The sequence below is a fragment of the Choloepus didactylus genome, chromosome Y, assembly GCF_015220235.1.
Source record: "Choloepus didactylus isolate mChoDid1 chromosome Y, mChoDid1.pri, whole genome shotgun sequence".
NCBI classification, from domain to species: domain Eukaryota; kingdom Metazoa; phylum Chordata; class Mammalia; order Pilosa; family Megalonychidae; genus Choloepus; species Choloepus didactylus.
In genome coordinates this window covers 44,546,592-44,573,470 of record NC_051335.1, presented here as the reverse complement: position 1 = coordinate 44,573,470, position 26,879 = coordinate 44,546,592, and the positions used below count along the sequence as shown (strand labels likewise).

The 26,879-nt window shown below is 40.5% G+C and overlaps 1 protein-coding gene across 1 annotated transcript; it reads left to right on the top strand.

The window, feature by feature from the left end:
- The first annotated feature begins 390 nt into the window (after positions 1 to 390).
- VSIG1 (V-set and immunoglobulin domain containing 1) lies at positions 391 to 25,801 on the top strand. The gene is given in 9 exon segments (XM_037822764.1): positions 391 to 439; positions 956 to 1,119; positions 4,147 to 4,254; positions 18,453 to 18,636; positions 19,009 to 19,128; positions 22,061 to 22,202; positions 25,063 to 25,133; positions 25,136 to 25,201; positions 25,204 to 25,801. Coding segments are annotated over 9 exon segments (1,092 nt in total). The 3' UTR covers positions 25,392 to 25,801.
- Positions 25,802 to 26,879: the final 1,078 nt, after the last annotated feature.

The window sequence follows — 26,879 nt, the reverse complement described above, 5'->3', positions numbered from 1 at the left end:
GATTATAAAAGGGCAACATGAGGGATCTTTGTAGTGATAGAACTGTTCAGTATCTTGGCTGTGGTGGGGAATACATGAATCTACACTTCATAATATTATAGAACTAAATACACACATGCATACACGCACAAGAGTACATGTAAAATGGAAAATTTGAAGAAGATCAGTGGATTGTATGAATAGTAATGTCCTGATTGTGATGCTAGCTTTGGAGGAAACTGGGTAAAATGTAAATGGGTTCTCTGTGTTTTATTTCTTAAAACTCAATCTACAATTATCTCAATAAAATTTTCAATTGAAAATATTAAGGACCCCAGAGAACTTCTTCTGTGTGGGTTATTTCTGTCTACATTTACCAAATTAGAAATTAAAACAAAAAAGTATACAAGCATGCATTCCATTAGCTGCCAGAGCAATGACATCATTACCTGCCATATAGGTAAAACTCCACTGGAAAACTCCACTGTATACTTATAAGAGTGAAAAAGAAAAATTACATCTTAGTATTATTATGAAGCCTCCCAAAATGGTCTCAGGGATAGGGTGGCCAACTCTTCCCAGTTTGCCCAGGACATTCCTGGTTTTAGCACTGAATATCCTAATGAAATGGATGATTTATCTGAGACTTTCCAGGCTTTAAAACTGAAATTCCCATGTCCCATGAACCCCCTCTGTCCTGGAAAAACGAAGATGGTTGTTCACTAGACTCAATCTTTTTGGGTCCCTGAACAACACTTTTAGGATCATGGGACTTGAGCATCTTCACATTGTAATTGTTAGGACTTCCCCTATCCTCACCCAGTTGCTTGCTCAGCTTTCCTGTATGGTTCATCATACCTTCTCCTCCTCCCCTTGGATTCCTCAAATGAGATGTCTTTGAAAATGCTTTGTAATGAAAAAGTGTCATCAGAATGTAAGTGTGTACCAATGTGTTTTTTGATGATTCTCTTTTCAGGTCAGGTTAGTGTGGTGCAAGTGACCATCCCAGATAATTTTGTGAATGTAACTCTTGGATCTGATGTCACTCTCGTCTGCACGCACACCACCACTGTGGCTTCTCTGAACAAACTTGTCATCCAGTGGTCTTTCTTACATAATAAGGATTTGGAGCCAATAACCGTAAGGACTCTTTTTCGAAACTGTTACCCTTTAGTAGTTCTGACCATTCTTATAGGTGAAATAAGCAGTAGTTATGAAAGGGCTTTCCCGCCAAATATCTCCCTGTTTATTTCCAGAAGACCCTGGTTCAAATGTATGTCCTAGTCAATCTTGCAGGTCTATTCAAACTTATCAGATATCTGACTGTCACATGAGGTAGCTCTTTGTGCCAGACTGAGTCCTGACAGAATGAGACTCCCAAGATGGATGGAATAGGCCCATGACAGTGACAAACCTTGGGTAATCAAGGGTAGCATGAGGCTAGTGATAGGGGATGGAGTGGGTAGGCATAGGGTTGGGAGGTTGCCAGAGGGGAGTGGGTAAAAGTCAAAGGAGGAGAACAATTCCATCTGCAAGCTGCCTGCTTCCAAGGTTTCAGTCACTTGGTGTTGAGAGTAATTCCTTCTTCAAATTAGCCCAAGAACCAAAATTGTATACTCAAAAGTGTGTGTGTGCATGCATGTGTGAGCATGTGTGCATGCATGCCTACTCACATCCTTTGAGGGTAAAGGTCTACATCTTTCATCAGATTCTCAAAAGAGTCCATGACCCAAGCCAGGAAGTTCAGAGAAAAGACAAATCAGTGTGGTCTGGAATAGTTGGATGTGGTTGAGTTAGGCCTTGAAGGAAAGGAAGGGTTTTTATTAGTAAAAAGATAGAGGCATAATGAGTTGAGTAGGGTGAGGCAGACTCAGGAACAGAGGTAGAGAAGGAGGGCATTGACCAGTGTCGCTTCAGCCATCATTGGTCCTCTCAGGGTGGGGGGGCTGAGTCCTCTTTTGGTCAGAGGTCCTCAAAAGATAACATTGTGAAGAAGGAGATTCCATCAATGCTACCGTCTAGTCAAAGTTAAACTTTTTTTGTTAAGTACTGGTTACCTTAGACAAACATCTAAATCACTCCATGGCTCTCTTTAAAATATGGTAGAACAGTCATACTTCCTTACATTTCTCATGGGGAACCAACTGACATAATGCATGTGGAAACACTTGGAAAAAATATAAAAATCTGTAAGTTCTCTCCCTTGTATTATTACCATTGTTATCATCATCATTGTCATTATCAGTATCAGCAGCAGCAGCAACAACAGCAGTAATTCTACCTGTTTCCATCACCCAAAATGTCCTAGCCTAGCCCAAGATCTTGCCTATTGGAGTGAACTAAGCAATCAGCCCTTTCTTTTGCAGGTTGCTCTCAGATTGTGGATGGCAATAATCACATGACCTTTATTCCTTTTTAATTTCAATTTCCTGACTAGTCTTTTCAACACATTCATTATCTGTAAGCTTGTAGTCCCTCTCATTTTCCTAGTAGAGGTGAATTTAGAGAGGTCTTGTCAATATATTTTGAAATTTTTTATGCTTGGCACTCATATCAAGATATCCTCAACTGTCTGGAGGCTAGGCTAAGGCAGTCTGAGTTCAAAAACACAATTCTTATTTGTGCCTGCTCTAACACTGTAATGAGCAAGACCACCTCTTGTTTGAACTGTGCAATTGGTGAGCAGCTGGGAGTTGGTGTACTGAAGGGTCTTGTGACCAGCAATGAGTCTCTTCTAGACCTGAAGATGCAGATTAAGAAGGTGTAGGTGATTGAACTGAGCATGGTTTGAGCTCAGGACATCTCTTAGAAGCACTTCTAAAAGAAAATCTATGAACACTTTTTATTGAGCTGCTTATTTACTTGCCATTTGCCTCATTTTCCAAAATGCCAGGTATAGGTGGGGCAAATAATTTAGAGGTATCTGCTCTGTTGGGATGTCCGCATTGAAGGAGGTCCTCTACACTGAGCCACTGGATCAGTGAGAGCTTGCTTCTTAATCTTAAAGTGTTCCAGATGCTCCACAAAGTCCATGAGATGAGTGCTATGTCTGCTCTTTGACTGTGTGGAAGAAAAGGTACAGTAGGGCCAGCTCCAGGCCTGGGGACATACCAACCCCTACAAAGCAACCGTTCCCCAATTCCTCTTCTCGTGTCTTGCTTCAACTTGTTCCAGCCAGATTCCCATTACAACTCTCTTTAGGTCTCTATTCCAAGAGAACTGGAACACCTTCCTCTTCTCCCAATACCCCTCAGGCTTGTTTCCCTCTGCTTTATCGCAAGAGTAGTTTTGGAGCCCTGGTGAAAACCTCCTGATGGGTGTCAATTCTGGTCCCTGCTCTGATCTCCCTCAGTGACTTAGACATGTCACTTGACCTTTCAGAGGTTCAGTTTTCCCATCTGTAAAATGGGCACATTTACCTACCTCATAGGTTTACTGTGAAGATTAAAAGAGATGATAGTTGTGAAGCACTTAAGAGCCTTCCATATAGTAAGGATTTAAAAAATGTGAGTTATTATTATTAGCATCACCAATCACAAAATGGTAATTTTGCCCAATCCCTAACCCAGCCATATCCTGGTGTACTAGAGGGACTGGGTCATGGGCACTGGGGAATCCAGCCCAACAGATACACTTAACATACATGAACAGCTGGAGCAGGACTCTTGGTGGGGGGGCATCCCAACCCAGGATTGGCTTCCTGTTCCTTTCCCTGAATGATCTACCCACCTCTGCCGGCTTCACCACCTGCCAGTTTCACTGCCTGCCAGGTACCTGTGGCTAAAGTGAGGTGTCATTCCCCTTCTCTGCCAGCTCCTAATCCCATGTGGAGTCCCTGAACAGAGAACCTGCTCAATCAAGGGATCAGAGACATCCTTGAGATGGCAATTTTTAAAATGCTATTTGACCTCTATTTCAAATTTGTTTCCTGTTTGAGCACTTCCATGCATTCAAAGTTCTGTAGGGCATGCTATATGTTAATCTAGAGGCTGCTGGTAGAACATTCTGGGAATAATATAAAAAGACTGCTGTGCTATTAGACAGTTCTATGATTTATGGGAGTAAGATGTTGCCAGACTGAGTAATTTGATTAAACTCCTGGGTTGATGTGGCAATATACCATGGAGCATAAAGCTCTCATATCCACCCATTTCTGCTCAAACACAGCATGTCCCGTGCCTCAATACTGAGGCTATGGAGGAAAAGGCAGTCAGTCAGTGTCTAAAAACGGCACACGCAAGAGACGATTGGGGAAGATGTAGCTGGACCTCTCAGGTAAGAATAACTATTGGTGTATTACTGGACCCCTTCTATTGTTTGGGGTCTCTACGGCAATAGCACCAGCCTTGGGGGTGGGTTGGGAGGGTCTGAGTTTGATAACCATCAAGATCAGGACAAGCCCCTGGCAAAACTGGGACAGTTGTGAGTTTACCTTCTGATACTCCTGTCTGGAACTCTTTTTAGCCTCTCACAAAAGATTCAGAGCCTTAGTGTTGCCCTGAAAAGGTCAGTGGCCAGCTCTTGCTGTAGTCCCATCTTCTTTTCCTCCCCCAAATCATTGTGTTAAAACAGTGGTTGACTCCCAGAGCTGGTTATTTCTCACTACCCAAAGGAGGAGGTTGTTATCTCTTACTGACTATCCCAGCCAAGGGGTTCCTTTGGTGAATGGGACTGCAGAAATATCCCAAAGTCTTATAGTCAAGAGGGCCAGGATATTCATTAGCATGGTCCTCCAGTCCAAGAAGCCCTCATTCCAGTAAACATGGGCAAGTTCAGATAGTCAGACTCTAACCTGAAAACAGGAAAGCTAACATGTAAGTTTTGGATGGTAACACCAATGGCCTCCTCTTCCACCCAGCCTGTCACTGGTAAAACTACAGAAACCTCACCTGCTCATGAACAGAACAGCCATTGGTCCTACTTAGCATGGGTCTTTTGGAATACTTACTGCTTCTAGAATATCCACAGTGGAAGAAATCTTTTGCCATCCTCATCTCCCCAGCACACACATAGTTTGGACAACTTTCCTAGTACCTAGTGTCCTCATGTTTTCTGGCTGCCCAGATTCTCCAACCCTGGTTGTGGTTAGAGATGGTAAATGCCCTGCAAGGCACAGGACAGACACACACAATAAAGAATTGTCTGCCCCAAATGCCAGTATCACAGCCATTGAGAAATACTCCAAGATCTTCCCTTCCCATTCCACTCCCATCTCAGTTTATTCTGTTTCCCATTTCCTCAGGTGTCTACTCTTGCTAAATCTGACACATTAATCTCATACTAAGGTGTTAAGGACTAATGATGGCTTATTTTGTTCACTTCCAAAGAAATGCATTTAAGCAGGGTCCTTCCCGCCTTCACCCAAAAGTAGCAATTCAAGTGGTGGATTATCTCAGGCCAATGGCAGGCTGGTAATAGAGTGGTTTGGAAGCAGAAGAGTCTTTACTTTTGCTTCTCTATTCTTTCCATGTACAGTCTCATCCCCCCAGTTCATTCCAGAGAAAAGTATGGACTTGAGACCATTGCCTGCACCTCCTTCCCATCCCACACATATAGCTAGCCCATTTTTGTGTGGTATATGGGAAAGCAAGAAGATGGAAGGGAAAGAATGGATGGTTTTCTATGGATTTCCATGCCCTCCATATTCCCAAAGGGACCCAGAAAAGCATCTCTGGAGGCTAAAGGCATTTAGTTTGCCAAGTCAGACTCAAACAGAAAGCAGACTGAATTCTTTCAGTCTTTCTTGTTTATACTCCAACTTTCTAGTTAGAGAGTAGTGTTACAAAGCTGAGTAGAAGACCTTTTAGAGCAAATCTGGCTCCCAGCTGCACGACCTCATGTGAATAGGAAGTTGGCACAGTATGAAGAGAAAGGCTGCTATGCAAAGAACTGAGGGGCCTGCAGCTGCAGCTGGCAGACATTGAAGGCATCAAGTGGTGGACACAACATGATGTCAATGAATAACCGCAATTGGCAAGAGAAAGGGTGGGCTTGTGTAGAGGATGGAATGGCCCCAAAGGACAAAAGTTACCAGGGAATAGTGGAAATCAGGAGGTCTGGACTCTAAGTCTCACCTTGGGAAAATCACTTCCTTTATTGGGGCCTCAGTGTCCTTTTCTGTAATAGAAGAGAGTGAATCAAAGGTTGCAAACTCAAGGCCGTTAGGCCAGATTTGGCCTGTGGATATGTTTGAGTGGGCCATCCCAGGGTTTTTTTGTTTGTTTGTTTGTTTTTAATATTCATTTTATTGAGATATATTCACATACCACGCAGTCATACAAAACAAATTGTACTTTCGATTGTTTACAGTACCATTACATAGTTGTACATTCATCACCTAAATCAATCCCTGACACCTTCATTAGCACACGCACAAAAATAACAAGAATAATAATTAAAGTGAAAAACAGCAATTGAAGTAAAAAAGAACACTGGGTACCTTTGTCTGTTTGTTTCTTTGTTTCCTTCCCCTATTTTTCTACTCATCCATCCATAAACTAGACAAAGTGGAGTGTGGTCCTTATGGCTTTCCCAATCCCCTTGTCACCCCTCATAAGCTACATTTTTATACAACTGTCTTCGAGATTCATGGGTTCTGGGTTGTAGTTTGATAGTTTCAGGTATCCACCACCAGCTACCCCAATTCTTCAGAACCTAAAAAGGGTTGTCTAAATTGTGCGTAAGAGTGCCCACGAGAGTGACTTCTTGGCTCCTTTTGGAATCTCTCTGCCACTGAAGCTTATTTCATTTCCTTTCACATCCCCCTTTTGGTCAAGAAGATGTTCTCCATTCCACGATGCCAGGTCTACATTCCTCCCTGGGAGGCATATTCCAAGTTGCCAGGGAGATTCACTCCCCTGGGTGTCTGATCCCACGTAGTGGGGAGGGCAGTGATTTCACCTTTCAAGTTGGCTAAGCTAAAGAGAGAGGCCACATCTGAGCAACAAAGAGGCATTCGGGAGGAGGCCCTTAGGCACAATTATAGGGAGGCCTAGCCTCTCCTTTGCAGCCACCATCTTCCCAAGGGTAAATCCTATGGTAGAGGGCTCAACCCATGAAACCACCAGTCCCCTATGTCTGTGGGCATGTTAGCAACCATCGAGGTGGGGTAGGCCAATACCCCTGCATTCTCCACAGGCTCCTCAAGGGGGCTCTACATTTTTTTTCAACTTTTTTTTTTAATCAACTGTATGAAAAAAAAATGAAAAAAAAACATACAATAAAAGAACATTTCAAAGAGATCACAACAAGGGAGTAAGAGACAACTAACCTAAGATAAATGCTTTACTTCCAACATGTTCCTACTTTACCCCAAGAAAGTTACCTAATATAGCAACATTTCTGTGAACTTGTTCCTACTATATCCATCAGAAATTAACAGACCATAGTCATTCCTGGGCATCCCCAGAACGTTAAATAGCTTATCTGTTCTTCTTGGATTATTGTTCCCCCTTACTTAATTGCTCTCTATTGCTAGTTCCCCTACATTCTACATTATAAACCATTTGTGTTTTACATTTTTCAAAGTTCACATTAGTGGTAGTATATAATATTTCTCTTTTTGTGCCTGGCTTATTTCGCTCAGCATTATGTCTTCAAGGTTCATCCATGTTGTCATATGTTCAGAGTGATTCCCTAAGTGTTTTTAAAAAAATAATAAAAGGATAAAATTTAAAAAGTGTTCAGGGAAATAATGCCTTTCTGAGTTTGAGTCTGGGCTCGGGAAATGCATGTCAGTCATTCCAGGTTTTTGTCATAATTTCATTCAAATCCTGGTGTCTCACTTTGTGATGAAACACCCCCACTTTATTTTCTGTTTAAGCTGTTCTATTATAATGTAAAAGTTATAAAATTGCCACCTTAAAACAATTTCAGGGAAAAAGGAAGTGTCTAAATCTTGTGATAATTGCAACCTAATTTAGGGCAGGCAAATCCAGTAAGTTGTTCCCATCTGAGAAAAGATAAGGAATAAAGAATGAAGAGGTAAGTGAGAATATACTTTTTAAATTAAACGATACCTGTTTAATAGATGGGGGAACCTGTTTAAATGTTTCCATGAAAAAAGCTATACCTACATCCATTCATTCTCTTGCCCATGTATACAGGTTAGAGTCTGAAATGGCTGAATAGAACAGAAATCAATGTGAAATTAACTTCAGTAGCAGGTATAAAATGTAGCTGCAAAAATTAGTTTTGCCCATGGCCAACAGCAATTCCATGTGCAAGACATTGTATACATTATTTTATTTAATCTTTGGATCAACTGGAGCTTATATAATCTCTTGCTCAAGTTTTACAGACGAGTCAACTGAGGTTAATTGAAGTAACTTGCCTAAACAGATCTAGGGTAAAGTTGCAGAGCCAGTATTCTCTGTGGATCCAGACCTGTGCTTCTGATTATTGCATCACAAGTAAGAATGGGAGAGCTGAGCAGTCAGGAGGCATTTAAGGTTTAAGTAGCTTAAGTTAGAGAACCTAATGCTTAGGAGGATTTTATACCCAAATTAGGATAAGGAAGGTGGGTTGGAAAGTACAGAATTCAGATCATTGTCTGTATATAAGATTAAGGTTAGAATAAGCTGTGAAAAGCAAGATTAGTGAGAAGATTCACATTCCCAGCTTCCTACAGGACTTCCCCACTTCATAAGCAGCTACAACTCTGTCCCAAACTGACCTCGTCACCATCCCTTCCTGCTCCTCTTCTGTTCCCCTAAAACCTGCTCCTCCTCCTGTATTCTTTATCTCAGAGGATGGCAAGAGCATGTACCCAGCTGCCCAAATCAGAAGTCATCATTGACCCCATCTTCCTCATCTTCCATATTCATTTGGTCACTAACTCCTTAATACCTCTTGAATCTGTCTCCTCCTCTCCCTTGTTTCAGGCACCCCTAGAGTTTCAGAGCGATCAATCTATAACATTAAAATGACCATCACCATTCCCCTACTTAAAATCCTACCGTGGTCTCCCCTGCTCTCAGTATAAAAGCAAACCTCATTAGGCAATACCAGACCCTCCAAGATTATGACTCACCACTCTCTCCACCCCACTTCACAACTGTGTCAAAGTTACCTTTGAATTCCTGGTGTCTAGTCCAGTGCTGGGCATGCAGAAGGCACTCAGTAAATGCTTGTTATGACTAAGGATTTCAGAGCTGTCTGGTAACATGCCCAAATGGGCATCTCCAACAGGAGGGAAAGAGGCAAATTCAAACCCTCCAGCTGTTTTGTGTCACCCACAGACCAATAAATGTAAAAAAATGACTCATACTGCTGTGTACTGGGCACACGTGGGTACAGGGACTTCTGTTTGGGGTAAGGAGGAAAATTCAGTAAGCCATTGTGGGGTTTTTAAATGATTCTGCACACTAGGCACAGCAGAAAAGCCTCTATTTGAAAGTAGAGGGAGGCGGGGCAAGATGGCAGACTGGTGAGCTGTATGTTTTAGTTACTCCTCCAGGAAAGTAGGTAGAAAGCCAGGAACGGCGTGGACTGGACACCACAGAGCAATCTGACTTTGGGCATACTTCATACAACACTCATGAAAACGTGGAACTGCTGAGATCAGCGAAATCTGTAAGTTTTTGCGGCCAGAGGACCCGCGCCCCTCCCTACCAGGCTCAGTCCCGGAGGAGGAGGGGCTGTCAGCTCCGGGAAGGAGAAGGGAGAACTGCAGTGGCAGCCCTTATCGGAAACTCATTCTACTGATCCAAACACCAACCATAGATAGACTGAGACCAGACAACAGAGATTGGGAGAGCAGCCAGCCCAGCAGAGAGGAGACAGGCATAGAAAAAAAACAACACGAAAAACTCCAAAATAGAAGCGGAGGATTTTTGGAGTTCTGGTGAACATAGAAAGGGGAAGGGCAGAGCTCAGGCCCGAGCTCAGGCCCTGAGGCGCATATGCAAATCCCAAAGAAAAGCTGATCTCTCTGCCCTGTGGACCTTTCCTTAATGGCCCTGGTTGCTTTGTCTCTTAGCATTTCAATAACCCATTAGATCTCTGAGGAGGGACCGTTTTTTTTTTTTTTTTTAATCCTTTTTTCTTTTTCTAAAACAATTACTCTAAGAAGCCCAATACAGAAAGCTTCAAAGACTTGATATTTGGGCAGGTCAAGTCAAGAGCAGAACTAGGAGAGCTCTGAGACAAAACGCAATAATCCAGTGGCTGAGAAAATTCACTAAACACCACAACTTCCCAAGAAAAGGGGGGTGTCCGCTCACAGCCATCATCCTGGTGGACAGGAAACACTCCTGCCCATCGCCAGCCCCATAGCCCAGAACTGCCCCAGACAACCCAGTGTGACGGAAGTGCTTCAAATAACAGGCACACACCACAAAACTGGGCGTGGACATTAGCCTTCCCTGCAACCTCAGCTGATTGTCCCAGAGTTGGGAAGGTAGAGCAGTGTGAATTAACAAAGGCCCATTCAGCCATCATTTCAGCAGACTGGGAGCCTCTCTACACAGCCCTGCAGCCCAGAACTGCCCTGGGGGGACGGCACTCACCTGTGACATAGCACAGTCATCCCTCAACAGAGGACCCGGGGTGCACGGCCTGGAAGAGGGGCCCACTTGCAAGTCTCAGGAGCCATACGCCAATACCAAGGACTTTTGGGTCAGTGGCAGAGACAAACTGTGGCAGGAATGAACTGAAGGATTAGACTATTGCAGCAGCTTTAAAACTCTAGGATCACCAGGGAGATTTGATTGTTAGAGCCACCCCCCCTCCCTGGCTGCCCAGAAACACGCCCCATATACAGGGCAGGCAACACCAACTACACACGCAAGCTTGGTACACCAATTGGACCCCACAAGACTCACTCCCCCACTCACCAAAAAGGCTAAGCAGGGGATAACTGGCTTGTGGAGAACAGGTGGCTCGTGGACGCCACCTGCTGGTTAGTTAGAGAAAGTGTACTCCACGAAGCTGTAGATCTGATAAATTAAGAGATAAGGACTTCAATTGGTCTACAAATCCTAAAAGAACCCTATCAATTTCAGCAAATGCCACTAGGCCAAAAACAACAGAAAATTATAAAGCATATGAAAAAACCAGATGATATGGATAACCCAAGCCCAAGCACCCAAATCAAAAGACCAGAAGAAACACAGCACCTAGAGCAGCTACTCAAAGAACTAAAGATGAACAATGAGACCACAGTACGGGAGATAAAGGAAATCAAGAAGACCCTAGAAGAGCATAAAGAAGACATTGCAAGACTAAATAAAAAAGTGGATGATCTTATGGAAATTAAAGAAACTGTTGACCAAATTAAAGAGATTCTGGACACTCATAGTACAAGACTAGAGGAAGTTGAACAACGAATCAGTGACCTCGAAGATGACAGAATGGAAAATGAAAGCATAAAAGAAAGAATGGGGAAAAAAATTGAAAAAATCGAAATAGACCTCAGGAATATGATAGATAATATGAAACGTCCAAATATAAGACTCATTGGTGTCCCAGAAGGGGAAGAAAAGGGTAAAGGTCTAGGAAGAGTATTCAAAGAAATTGTTGGGGAAAACTTCCCAAATCTTCTAAACAACATAAATACACAAATCATAAATGCTCAGCGAACTCCAAATAGAATAAATCCAAATAGACCCACTCCGAGACATATACTGATCACACTATCAAACACAGAAGAGAAGGAGCAAGTTCTGAAAGCAGCAAGAGAAAAGCAATTCACCACATACAAAGGAAACAGCATAAGACTAAGTAGTGACTACTCAGCAGCCACCATGGAGGCAAGAAGGCAGTGGCACGATATATTTAAAATTCTGAGTGAGAAAAATTTCCAGCCAAGAATACTTTATCCAGCAAAGCTCTCCTTCAAATTTGAGGGAGAGCTTAAATTTTTCACAGACAAACAAATGCTGAGAGAATTTGCTAACAAGAGACCTGCCCTACTGGAGATACTCAAGGGAGCCCTACAGACAGAGAAACAAAGAAAGGACAGAGAGACTTGGAGAAAGGTTCAGTACTAAAGAGATTTGGTATGGGTACAATAAAGGATATTAATAGACAGAGGGGAAAAATATGACAAACATAAACCAAAGGATAAGATGGCTGATTCAAGAAATGCCTTCATGGTTATAACGTTGAATGTAAATGGATTAAACTCCCCAATTAAAAGATATACTTTCGCAGAATGGATCAAAAAAAATGAACCATCAATATGTTGCATACAAGAGACTCATCTTAGACACAGGGACACAAAGAAACTGAAAGTGAAAGGATGGAAAAAATATTTCATGCAAGCTACAGCCAAAAGAAAGCAGGTGTAGCAATATTAATCTCAGATAAAATAGACTTCAAATGCAGGGATGTTTTGAGAGACAAAGAAGGCCACTACGTACTAATAAAAGGGGCAATTCAGCAAGAAGAAATAACAATCGTAAATGTCTATGCACCCAACCAAGGTGCCACAAAATACATGAGAGAAACACTGGAAAAACTAAAGGAAGCAATTGATGTTTCCACAATAGTTGTGGGAGACTTCAACACATCACTCTCTCCTATAGACAGATCAACCAGACAGAAGACCAATAAGGAAATTGAAAACCTAAACAATCTGATAAATGAATTAGATTTAACAGACATATACAGGACATTACATCCCAAATCACCAGGATACACATACTTTTCTAGTGCTCATGGAACTTTCTCCAGAATAGATCATATGCTGGGACATAAAACAAGCATCAAAAAATTTAAAAAGATTGAAATTATTCAAAGCACATTCTCTGACCACAATGGAATACAATTAGAAGTCAATAACCATCAGAGACTTAGAAAATTCACAAATACCTGGAGGTTAAACAACACACTCCTAAAGAATCAGTGGGTTAAAGAAGAAATAGCAAGAGAAATTGCTAAATATATAGAGACGAATGAAAATGAGAACACAACATACCAAAACCTATGGGATGCAGCAAAAGCAGTGCTAAGGGGGGAATTTATAGCAGTAAACGCATATATTAAAAAGGAAGAGAGAGCCAAAATCAAAGAACTAATGGATCAACTGAAGAAGCTAGAAAATGAACAGCAAACCAATCCTAAACCAAGTACAAGAAAAATAACAAGGATTAAAGCAGAAATAAATGACATAGAGAACAAAAAAACAATAGAGAGGATAAATATCACCAAAAGTTGGTTCTTTGAGAAGATCAACAAGATTGACAAGCCACTAGCTAGACTGACAAAATCAAAAAGAAAGAAGACCCATATAAACAAAATAATGAATGAAAAAGGTGACAGTACTGCAGATCCTGAAGAAATTAAAAAAATTGTAAGAGGATAGTATGAACAACTGTATGGCAACAAACTGGATAATGTAGAGGAAATGGACAACTTCCTGGAAACATATGAACAACCTAGACTGAGCAGAGAAGAAATAGAAGACCTCAACCAACCCATCACAAGCAAAGAGATCCAATCAGTCATCAAAAATCTTCCCACAAATAAATGCCCAGGGCCAGATGGCTTCACAGGGGAATTCTACCAAACTTTCCAGAAAGAACTGACACCAATCTTACTCAAACTCTTTCAAAACATTGAAGAAAATGGAACACTACCTAACTCATTTTAGGAAGCTAACATCAATCTAATACCAAAACCAGGCAAAGATGTTACAAAAAAGGAAAACTACCGGCTAATCTCCCTAATGAATATAGATGCAAAAATCCTCAACAAAATACTTGCAAATCGAATCCAAAGACGCATTAAAAAAATCATACACCATGACCAAGTGGGGTTTATTCCAGGCATGCAAGGATGGTTCAAGATAAGAAAATCAATCAATGTATTACAACACATTAACAAGTCAAAAGGGAAAAATCAATTGATCATCTCAATAGATGCTGAAAAAGCATTTGACAAAATCCAACATCCGTTTTGATAAAAACACTTCAAAAGGTAGGAATTGAAGGAAAATTCCTCAACATGGTAAAGAGCATATATGAAAAACCCACAGCCAGCATAGTACTCAATGGTGAGAGACTGAAAGCCTTCCCTCTAAGATCAGGAAGAAGACAAGGATGCCCGCTATCACCACTGTTATTCAACATTGTGCTGGAAGTGCTAGCCAGGGCAATCCGGCAAGACAAAGAAATAAAAGGCATCCAAATTGGAAAAGAAGAAGTAAAACTGTCATTGTTTGCAGATGATATGATCTTATATCTAGAAAACCCTGAGAAATCGACGATACAGCTACTAGAGCTAATAAACAAATTTAGCAAAGTAGCGGGATACAAGGTTAATGCACATAAGTCAGTAATGTTTCTATATGCTAGAAATGAACAAACTGAAGAGACACTCAAGAAAAAGATACCATTTTCAATAGCAACTAAAAAAATCAAGTACCTAGGAATAAACTTAACCAAAGATGTAAAAGACCTATACAAAGAAAACTACATAACTCTACTAAAAGAAATAGAAGGGGATCTTAAAAGATGGAAAAATATTCCATGTTCATGGATAGGAAGACTAAATGTCATTAAGATGTCAATTCTACCCAAACTCATCTACAGATTCAATGCAATCCCAATCAAAATTCCAACAACCTACTTTGCAGACTTGGAAAAGCTAGTTATCAAATTTATTTGGAAAGGGAAGATGCCTCGAATTGCTAAAGACACTCTAAAAAAGAAAAACAAAGTGGGAGGACTTACACTCCCTGACTTTGAAGCTTATTATAAAGCCACAGTTGCCAAAACAGCATGGTACTGGCACAAAGATAGACATATAGATCAATGGAATCGAATTGAGAATTCGGAGATAGACCCTCAGATCTATGGCTGACTGATCTTTGATAAGGCCCCCAAAGTCACTGAACTGAGTCATAATGGTCTTTTCAACAAATGGGGCTGGGAGAGTTGGATATCCATATCCAAAAGAATGAAAGAGGACCCCTACCTCACCCCCTACACAAAAATTAACTCAAAATGGACCAAATATCTCAATATAAAAGAAAGTACCATAAAACTCCTAGAAGATAATGTAGGAAAACATCTTCGAGACCTTGTATTAGGCGGCCACTTCCTAGACTTTACACCCAAAGCACAAGCAACAAAAGAGAAAATAGATAAATGGGAACTCCTCAAGCTTAAAAGTTTCTGCACCTCAAAGGAATTTCTCAAAAAGGTAAAGAGGCAGCCAACTCAATGGGAAAAAATTTTTGGAAACCATGTATCTGACAAAAGATTGATATCTTGCATATATAAAGAAATCCTACAACTCAATGACAATAGTACAGTCAGCACAATTATAAAATGGGCAAAAGATATGAAAAGACAGTTCTCTGAAGAGGAAATACAAATGGCCAAGAAACACATGAAAAAATGTTCAGCTTCACCAGCTATTAGAGAGATGCAAATTAAGACCACAATGAGATACCATCTAACACCGGTTAGAATGGCTGCCATTAAACAAACAGGAAACTACAAATGCTGGAGGGGATGCGGAGAAATTGGAACTCTTATTGACTGTTGGTGGGACTGTATAATGGTTCAGCCACTCTGGAAGTCAGTCTGGCAGTTCCTTAGAAAACTAGATATAGAGTTACCATTCGACCCAGCGATTGCACTTCTCAGTATATACCCGGAAGATCGGAAAGCAGTGACACGAACAGATATCTGCACACCAATGTTCATAGCAGCATTATTCACAATTGCCAAAAGATGGAAACAACCCAAATGTCCTTCAACAGATGAGTGGATAAATAAAATGTGGTATATACACACGATGGAATACTACGCGGCAGTAAGAAGGAACGATCTCGTGAAACATATGACAACATGGATGAACCTTGAAGACATAATGCTAAGCGAAATAAGCCAGGCACAAAAAGAGAAATATTATATGCTACCACTAATGTGAACTTTGAAAAATGTAAAACAAATGGTTTATAATGTAGAATGTAGGGGAACTAGCAATAGAGAGCAATTAAGGAAGGGGGAACAATAATCCAAGAAGAACAGATAAGCTATTTAACTTTCTGGGGATGCCCAGGAATGACTATGGTCTGTTAATTTCTGATGGATATAGTAGGCGCAAGTTCAGAGAAATGTTGCTATATTATGTAACTTTCTTGGGGTAAAGTAGGAACATGTTGGAAGTTAAGCAGTTATCTTAGGTTAGTTGTCTTTTTCTTACTCCCTTGTTATGGTCTCTTTGAAATGTTCTTTTATTGTATATTTGTTTTGTTTTTAACTTTTTTTTCATACACTTGATTTAAAAAAGAAGGGAAAGTGAAAAAAATAAAAACAAAAAACAAGGAAAAAAAAAAGATGCAGTGCCCCCTTGAGGAGCCTGTGGAGAATGCAGGGGTATTCGCCTACCCCACCTCCATGGTTGCTAACATGACCACAGACATAGGGGACTGGTGGTTTGATGGGTTGAGCCCTCTACCACAGGTTTTACCCTTGGGAAGACGGTTGCTGCAAAAGAGAGGCTAGGCCTCCCTATGGTTGTGCCTAAGAGCCTCCTCCTGTATGCCTCTTTGTTGCTCAGATGTGGCCCTGTCTCTCTAGCTAAGCCAACTTGAAAGGTTAAATCACTGCCCTCCCCTCTACGTGGGATCAGACACCCAGGGGAGTGAATCTCCCTGGCAACGTGGAATATGACTCCCGGGGAGGAATGTAGACCTGGCATCGTGGGACGGAGAACATCTTCTTGACCAAAAGGGGGATGTGAAAGGAAATGAAATAAGCTTCAGTGGCAGAGAGAATCCAAAAGGAGCCGAGAGGTCACTCTGGTGGGCACTCTTACGCACACTTTAGACAACCCTTTTTAGGTTCTAAAGAATTGGGGTAGCTGGTGGTGGATACCTGAAACTATCAAACTACAACCCAGAACCCATGAATCTCGAAGACAGTTGTATAAAAATGTAGCTTATGAGTGGTGACAAGGGGATTGGGAAAGCCATAAGGACCACACTCTACTTTTTCTAGTTTATGGATGGATGAGTAGAAAAATAGGGGAAGGAAACAAACAGACAAAGGTACCCAGTGTTCTTTTTTACTTCAATTGCTCTTTTTCACTGTAATTATTATTCTTGTTATTCTTGTGTGTGCGCTAATGAAGGTGTCAGGGATTGATTTGGGTGATGAATGTACAACTATGTAATGGTACTGTGAACAATCGAAAGTACGATTTGTTTTGTATGGCTGCGTGGTATATGAATATATCTCAATAAAATGAAGATTAAAAAAAAAAAAAGACATAATGCTGAGCAAAATAAGCCAGGCACAAAAAGAGAGATATTGTATGTTACCACTAATGTGAATTCTGTGAAAAATGTTCAGTGTTTTATACTGTAGAATGTAGGGGACCTAGAGATACCAATTAGTGGAGGGGGAATGATAATCTAATAAGAACAGATAAACTATGGAGGGTAATCTCAATGTTTTGGGAATGCTCAGGAATGATTATGGTTTTTAAACTTTTTGGATAATAAGATCATGTTGGAAGCAATAGAGTTATTTTAGGTTTTTTTTTCTCTTATTCCTTTGTTTTCTTAGGGGTTGTTAATTTTCTTGGGGTATGGTAGGAACATGTTGGAAGCAATGTAGTTATTTTAGATTATTTGTTTTTCTTACTCCTCTGTTTGGACATGGTTTATTAATTTTCTTGGGGTATGGTAGGAACATATTGGAAGCAAAGTAGTTATTTTAGGTTATTTGTTTTCCTTAATCCATTGCTTTGTTTGAAATGTTGTGGGTTTTTTTTTGGTTGTTGTTTGCCTGTTTGTTTTTAATTTTTTGATAAACAAAGTTAAAAAATTGAAAAAAAAATCAGTAGAAAAATGGAGTAAAAACTAAATGACAAATAGGGTGGGATGGGGGGATGGTTTGGGTATTCTCTTTTCAGTTTTATTTTTTATTCTTATTCTGATTCTTTCTGATGTAAGGAAAATGTTCAGAAATAGATTGTGGTGGTGAACGCATAACTATATGATCATACTGTGAACAGTTGATTGTATACCATGGATGACTGTATGGTTTGTGAATATATTTCAATAAAACTGAATTAAAAAAAATGACTCATAAAGAAAAGTAATAATAAGCATGAATAAAAGAGTTTTGTAGAAAAACAAGTAATGGGTCATCTCAATGCATTTAAGGATTGTGTTCTTTAAAATTATATTTCAAAAGTATAAACATATTCATAGTCGCTTAGTGTTTGCTTACATTTGGCTGCCTTAATAGAGGCATATTTTAAGATGCAATGTGGAAATTCATGGTTATGAATTCAGGAAAGAGGCAGACGGAGGAGAAGCTATTTGAATCTTAATGACATCGTTGACTAGGAGGTCCCTGCAACCCGAAGTGCTCTACTCCCATCTGGTGGTGCAACCAGAAAACTGTTGGAATAAGGTTTTGTAGATGTTTTAAAATAAACACACATGTTCTGCAAAATGAAAGTGAGGAAGTGACTGCGGTTGTCACAGCCTGCCATTCATCCTGTAGGTTTTCACTCTTTGTCATTGCCTTGCAGTCAAACCTTCCAAGCCCTTTTGTAGCATTCAAGGAATACCAGAAACTGTCCACCCTGTTGCTCTTTCTTGCCTCTCTGCCATCGGAACACCTGCTCTTGTGTACTACTGGTATAAACTCAAGGGAAGAAACATCGTCCCAGTGAAAGAAAGCTTTGGTAAGTATAACCTTGACCAGCCCCTTAAAAGGTTTGGTAGGGGATCTGTGATTGGCAGCATGACTGTGGCTGGCTGCTCATCTTTAGATCTAAATCTTCTATTTTTCTTGGGTTGGTGTAAAAAGAATGTCTGTTTCCCAGCAAGATAATTGTGGTCTGGTCCCTACCACCCCCACTTCCAAGTTTTAGAAGGCAGCCCATTTTTGGTTCAGAGGTGGAAGATGCAGAGGGAATATGCGTGGCCCCAGATGGGCTACATTTGGGCTACATAGTCCTGAGGAGCTAGTTGGATCTTAAGAATGGGAGGCCATTGTGGGGAAGTGGGTGGGCATAGATCATAGATTTCAAAAGTCTATTTCATGATTTTGACAGACCCAGCCACCGGGATTTTGATTATTGGAAATCTAACCAATTTTGAAAAAGGTTATTACCTGTGCACTGCTATCAACAGCCTTGGTAATGGTTCCTGTGAAATTGATCTAACATCTTCAAGTAAGTTTATCATACGATTTTAATATCTCTCCTTAAGTCAAGTGTTCTGAGTCTGTTAGCCAAATAAATTAATTAGGATCCTTTGTTAGTCCTTCCTGCCTCTCTGGGGATTTCTGTGCTTTATTTATAAGTTGATACGGTGAATGATCATTCTAGTAACATCAAATGCTTTTATAATACTTACTATGTGCCACACACTGTCCTAAATTCTTTACAAAAAATTGATTCATTTCAGTCTCTAGAAGGTAGGTATTATGATTCAATAAATAAAACAACAGCTTCATTGGTAGTACCAGGCTGGATTCCTCTTTGTGATGCTCTTGGAGACTCCAGGTGAAACTGTAGCTATTGATGTCAAACATGTAGCTCACAGATTTCCAGTTCATAACGAATTTGACAAGCTCTGCCTCTAATAATAATAGTAATGAAAACACCCATACCCACAATCACAGCTAACATACGTGGAGCACAAACTATGTGTCAGACACTCTGCCAAGTGCTGTATGAGTATTATCTCATTCAATCCCCACAACCACCCTATCTAGGAAGTAGAATAATTGCTAGCCTCATTTTACTGAAAAGGAAACAGAAGCTTAGGGAGGTAAGCCATTTGTCCAGGACCATCTAATTGGTAACTGGCAGAGCCAGGATGACTCTAAACCTCAATCTTCCTGTTCAGAGGGTTAGTTACTCTCTAAGCATAAGACTTAAGGGCCCTACAATTGTCAAATTGGCCAGCCTGGGGCAAGCCCTCACAAGGAATGTCCCACCAAACCTTTCAAGGATCACTTAATAACACCTAGGATCTTGGCATCTATTCATTTTTCTGACTTACCCTGAATCTGTGGTTTTAATATTTACCACATCCAGAGGTGGCAAGTTCTGCTGGATTATTGCTCTTCTTATGAAGCTGAGCTTTCTTCCTTTTATTTCTCCTAATTTAAACATTTTCCAATTCCAGAGGTTGCTCCTTTCCTTCTCATATCCCTTTCAGCAATTTTCATGTCAAAGTGAATCAAACTCATCTTTTTGGTCTGTCCTTTTCTGTAGTCCCATTCCACCCACAATCCCTTGATTATCTCTTTTGCCTTTCTCTAGATCTTCCCCAATCCCTTTTCACCTTCCCAAAGATACATATCATATTCCTGATATAGAGACACCTAGGATTTGTACTTGAGTTTTGCTTTCTAATCCTCTTTCCAATTATGTCCAGTATTTGGCTTCCTTCCCCAATTCCTTAAACATTTATTGAATATCAGTAAATGCCAGAGACTGTCCTAGGTGATGGGGGTATACAGAGATTAATAAGATATTTGTCCTACTTTCAAGGATTTCATAGTTTAGCTAGAGGAACAGACATATGAACAAACAATTATGCTAAAATGTGCTAAAAGCTATAATAGATGTCTGCAAGGGTCTTTGGGACACCCAAGAGCGAACAATTCATTATGCTTGCAGAGCCAGAGGCAGCTTCATTGATGAGGTTCTGTGTGAACTGGATGTTGAAGGAACTTGCAAAGCTCTAAAGTGGGGATTCTCATGATGGTGAAGGGAATTCGAAGGATGACAGAGAAGCAGGCTTAGGAGGATAACCAGTCCAGATTAGGGGAGGAGGATGGAAGACTCCAAAAGTAATGTGTTCAGGGAAAAAATCTGATAGATTATTTTATATGTTTGTATTGAAAGAGGTTTAACAGTTTTGCTGGAAATTTTTGGGATTAATGATAATACAATTAAAAGAAAACTAAACATATCCCCAAATGAGGCAATTATTAACCTTGGGTCAGGGGAACAAGTCACATAAGAGAGAATCATAGTATGCTATGTCTTTCAGCTGTAAACAATATTTACTTATTCATAATACTGTAAACTTTGATTTAACTAAACTTATGCTCTAACTATATTCGGAGAATTGGGGGTGGAAGGGGCACAGTGTGGATGGGAGCAGGTGACATAAGAGAGCTAAATCTTCAAGTTCCAGAGTAGGAGGTCAATAGGAAATGTCTAAAATTGAAAAAAGGTCAGAACAAGCATAGTAGATAGAAATATGGAGGCAGTTTCTGGAAATACAGCCAAAAGAGTTAAAAGCAGTCTCCTCTAGCGAATGGGACTCAGAGATGGGGAGGAGTTGGATGGGGGACTGCTGGTTTTGTGATAAGCCTAGTAGTACAATTTGATGTTTAAACTTATTCATGTTATTCCTTTAATAAAAAAATTAAAGAATTATCAGACAACTCAAAATATAAGATGGCTACCCCTATTTGAGGGGAGGCAGATGGAGATGGGTCCACTTGTATCCCAGACATGGTCTCTCAGGGACATTGCCTCAGTGCTTGAATGTCTGGTGCTCAGCTGGATCGTCTCACACTCATTAAGTTTTTCCATAGACTGATGTAATAAACAGATGCCTGTTTTATCAAAATGGGTCTACCCTTTCCAGTGGCCAGAATGCACGAGGCTACTTCATGAGCATAGAATCTGTAGGAGAGAAGAAAGTTCTTAAGGACCTTTTTCACATATGCTCTGAGAAAGCCTGGTGAAATGCTCCTGCCTGTAACAGAGGTCATCTCCCTGGTGACCAGCTTGCCCACTCCTTGGTATCTCTCTCCCTGACCAGCAAATGTAAACTAAAGACTCACTTCTCGAAACTCCATTTTGAAAAAGATCCAGGCTCCCCCACCCCCACCCCCATGGTGTATTTTTTCTTTAGGTGTGTAAATGCCAATGGTTAAGCTACATAGTCAAGCCCATCATCTTTCTTCTCCCACTATGAGTTAAACTGGCAGAGTTCTAGGGATTCCTATTCTCCCAGCCACTACAGGTCACTTCCCCACTATAGGAATGCTCCAGATACGCTCCAGTAGTTCCACATGCACATATATGAGGTAGACATGATGTTCCACTTTATTAATCAACTGCATGTGTCTCCCAGATCCAGAAGTTGGAATCATTATTGGGGCCTTGGTGGGTACCCTAGCAGGTGCTGCCATTATCATCTCTGCTGTGTGCTTCACAAGGAGCAAGGCAAAGGCAAAGGAAAGGAAGAGAAATTCTAGAACCACCACCGAACTCGTGTAAGACCTTACTTTGTCATTTTCACTTGTATACAAACTTTTCTCGGGCATATCTCTTTCAGTCAGCCCTCCCTATGCCCTTCTTTTAGCATATCAGAGGTATCTTTCTACTCACTCTCACTGATTTTATAAAAAGAATAAGGATGGCTACCATTTACTGAGCAGCATGTGCCAGACCCTGTTCTTAGCACTTTATGTATATCAACTCATTTACCCCTCACAACAATCCTGTGAGCTAAGTAAGGTACTGTTTTCAGTCTCATTTCTCAGAGAGGTTAAGTGACTTGCACAAGGTCACTCAGTGAATAAGTTGCAGAGCAGATATTTGATTTGGGATTGGAGGAGAGAAGAGGACAGCTATTAGGGAAGGCCTTACTTGTTGAGCACCTCAGAACCAGGTAGAACAATATGGCAAATCCTGCAGAATGAGCCCTGGACAAGAATGCAGAGGGGAAGGCCTTTGTCTTTATGATAGGCATTCAGTGCCCTCAGCTTCCAGATGTCTGTCTACTACATGGCACCTAGCTCCAGGCTTGGGATGTCCTTAGCCCCTAGAACAACTTTTTCTTTTCTCCTGTCATATGTTGTCCCATCCACTCAGAGCTCTATCCTTTGCTTCCCAAAGTAGAAGCCAGTTTCCAAGAGGTCAATTAAGACATTAATGTAAGTTATAAGAGCTAACATTCATTGAGTGCTTTACTCTGTGCACTTTATGTGTATTATTTCATTTAATCCTACGAAGTGGATATCATTAGAGATGAGGAAACTGAGGCATAGAGAGTTAAAATTCACTCAGTATGACCCAAACTCAGCTCTATTTCCAGTGGTCATATATTTAATCACTATTATACCTGCCCTCCCTCCCCCCAGTGCTTGGGAATTGTGGAGGGGCTGGGTTTGCATAGTATTGCATGTCTTTTTGACTGGTTTCTACAATTATCTCTGGCCCTTATTGGCTATCTGTGGATCTTGGGTTCATCTGAGTCTCCTTTTTTTTTTTTTTTTTAAACTGACAAATGGGGTGATTTCTCATTATGTTCCTCAAAGTCACTTGCACTTCCTCAAAGTAGATTATCAGTGTAAAAACATTGGGTTAATTACTGCCACAAGGGACATTGTAGAGTTAGAGACTCTTCAGATTGGGAAGAGTACTGATCTTGAGCCCTTTTCCCTAGCAGTGTGAAAGCTCCACCTCTTGGGCTCAATAGGATGTCTTTGAACCAATCCAATCCATATAGAGTTCTTCCTCTTTGGAAACGGATGAGATTGGTGGAGGCCATGGGGTTCTGTGCTTTCTTAAGTCAATAAAACAACAATAAAAATCCTAATAGGCTGTCTTCCAAGAAAAAAAAAGACAGCACCAGCAGTCTTTAAAGGGTGGGAAGCAGGCCAGTGAGGGTGAGATGTAAGAGTAGGGTGACCTCTGGGACACGCTTCAAGTCATAACATTTTGGTTGCTTCTTAGTCCACCTTTGGTTACGTTGTGAACATTCAATGGCAGCCATCTTTCCAAGAGCTGTAGCAGTAAGAATAGCAGCTCCCAGCTGCATGGACAGAAGAAAAGGCCCTGGGCGAACCCACTCTACATGATCCTGGCACCTAAGATTGCTGTCGCATTTTTATTTCACCATATGCAATTTGATCCTGAATGCATAAGAAATCGTTTTATTAGTTTTCTTTAAAACAGTACTTAATCCATTCTGGAAAGACAGTGTTCTATTTTCTGAAAAAAAAATCTTTCAACTCCTTTGGGGACAAATTCTGGCATCTCACAACTCTTAAGACTTACGTTGTTCCTGAAGGCTAGTCTTAATCTTCCCTGTTTTCTTAGCTGCAATATATACTTGGTACACGGTGGTGCTCAGTAAACACTTGTAAACTTAAACTGAGATGGTTGTTAAATTAATGATGGTAATAACCGCCATCATTTATTGTGCACAGGCACCATGCTAGGAGCTATGCATGTGCTGTTTCTTAAAATCCCCATAACAACCCTAGAATCAGGCTTTCTATGTCCATGCTACAGAAGAGAAAACTGAAGCTTAAGAGGTGATGCAATTTGCCAAAAGTCACATAGGATAGTAAGTAACAAAGTGGGAATCAAAATGCACATTGTCTGACCCACAGCCAGAACCGACTTATCCATTAGGCAGAGGAAGCAGTCCCTAGGACCTGCAATATTTTTAGGGGATCACGAAAATGTTTTAATTTCTTGTAAAGTCAAAAGAAAAGAATGAACTTTTAGGTCAAAGAAACTGTTTTCCTATATAGTATTAATATACTTGTCTTTATACTGATATAGTCATAAGATGTAATTTCTAGTATTTTTTATGGAAGAAGGCTCCCATGAAGGCAAAAATCCTAGGGACCACAGAAGTCAGCATGTGGTACTGCCTGCAGCCCAAGCTCTTACCACAATGCTATTTCTTCTTTAGTGTTTATCACACTTGTTCATGTATTCATTCCTCCCTCCTTTCCTTGCTTCCACAACTGTTTATTGGGTGCCTACCATGTGCCAAGTATTGTGCTAGGTGGAATGAGAGATACAGAGATGCACCAGAGTCATGTATTTAGCTCTCAAAGACCTTATTAGATCCCTAGACCCTTTCATCCTGGCCTCAGTTTTCCCACCTTTTAAACACTGGTATGTCTGTCCCTTTTGAACTCTCGTTATATTGATGAGACCTAAACCTGTCTGAGCCCAAAATGGAGACATGTGGTCACACTATTCAAAATCACAGATGTCCTGAACAGTCTGGGAACTGTGGTCACTGTAGTTACGGAGCCTGTGCCTCCACATGAAGAACCTTCAAAGTCAGTGTTTTCATAACCTGCTCTTCCCTGGGCCTTCTTCCTGCAGACCAATGACAAAGGCCAACCAAAGTACAGAAAACGAAACAATGCCACCTGAAGAAGCTGTCCAGATTGAAGCCTTCTGCCACCTTCCAACCTTGAGACTAACCGTGCTAGTGTCCTGGAGCCAGACCATGAGCCAGACCCCCAGAGCCTGCCCCGGAGCCTACCCCGGAGCCTGCTCCAGGGCCTGAGCCAGTGCCCGTGCCCGAGCCTGAGATTGAGCTGGAGCCAGAGCCAGAGCTGGAGCCAGAGCTGGAGCCGGCATCAGAGCCGAAGCCTGGGATTGTAATTGAGCCTCTCTGTGATGAGGAGAAGGGGGTGACCAAGCCATAAGCCAGTGGTCTAAAATAATAGCAGTCATCATGAAGGAAACCACCAAGTTCCATTTGGAATTCAGTTGACATAACCAACCACCCCATCACCTCCCTCCTTTTTAACCAGCCCTTAGAAGGCTCCAACTCTGAATTCTAAGTAAGTGGGTCAAGATAACAACTAAGTAAATTCAAAGGTTCCTGCGACATTAATAGTGTAACATACTTACAATTTTATTGACGTAAAAATAACCAATCCCAAGTAAACAAGCTATTTCTAACTCAGCTAAGAGTTTTGCAAAAACAGCACTTGTGTCATATTTCAGAAAATCTTGTCTATTTTTAGCTGTTCTCTCGTGATGTTCCACATGTGCACACGACAAGATGGCATTAATTAGATTCAGTATTGTTTCTAGGACTAGTTGTCAGAGCTTCCCTATTCATTTTCATATTGACTACTAAGAAAAGAATTCACCAGCATTATCTCATAGATTGGAAGAAAGTTTCTTCAAAAACTCCAGAGGAGACTATGTAAAGGGTACATATTAATTTGTGAATAGCATTTAAAACCAGGTCATAAAATTAATGCTTCATTTATCATATTAGATTTCCCAAGTAGCCACCCTGCTATCCAATATCTGAGCATAGCAAATTTTAAAAATAATCCAATATTAAAATGTAAAATAATGTATAGGCAAATGATTCCAAATAAAATTTTCCTTTAGGGAATACAGTATGTTGATATCATAGGTGATGTATAACTCAGCTTTGAATGAACGATTATGATAGCACTATGTCTGATGCTATCTGATTTGGAAGGGCCAGACCAGGAAACTGTTCTAAATGAACACTTTATTTTAGATTACCCAACTAATTATTTAAATAATCTGTATTACTGTTGGTAAACTCCATATTAATAGAGATATCATTCTTGTATAAACACTAAATATTACCTAAAATGCATTATCACCTCTACTTCATCCATTAAAAAGATTTTTCATTGATCATATTTCTCCCACACCCTACCTGGAAGAAATTTGCTAATAATCAATCATATTTTAAATCCTATTTTAAGGCTCAATAAATAATACCTAGTAAATTCTTATTTTAATGACTTCTAAGGTGAATCCTTTGACATTCAGCTTTACTGAGGCACAATTTATGTACAGCAAACTGCACACAGATCAAATATACAATTTGATGACCTTTGGCAGATGTATACACTTATGAAACCACAACAACAATCAAGATACAGAACATTTCCATAATCTCAAAACATTCCCTCATGCTCCCTTTTGTTCAGTCATCCCTGGACTCAGGCAACCACTGATGTGCTTTCCATTAGTAGAGGTTAACATTGCCTTTTCTTGCATCAGTACATACTTTCTTGTGCCTGGTTTCTTCAAAGGTGACTCCTTTTTAAATGAAGTAATGAATCTCAATCTCATCCAGATTTTCATATAAAGGATTTTCTTAAATTGAGCCCCCTTTTATATATAGATTAATTGGG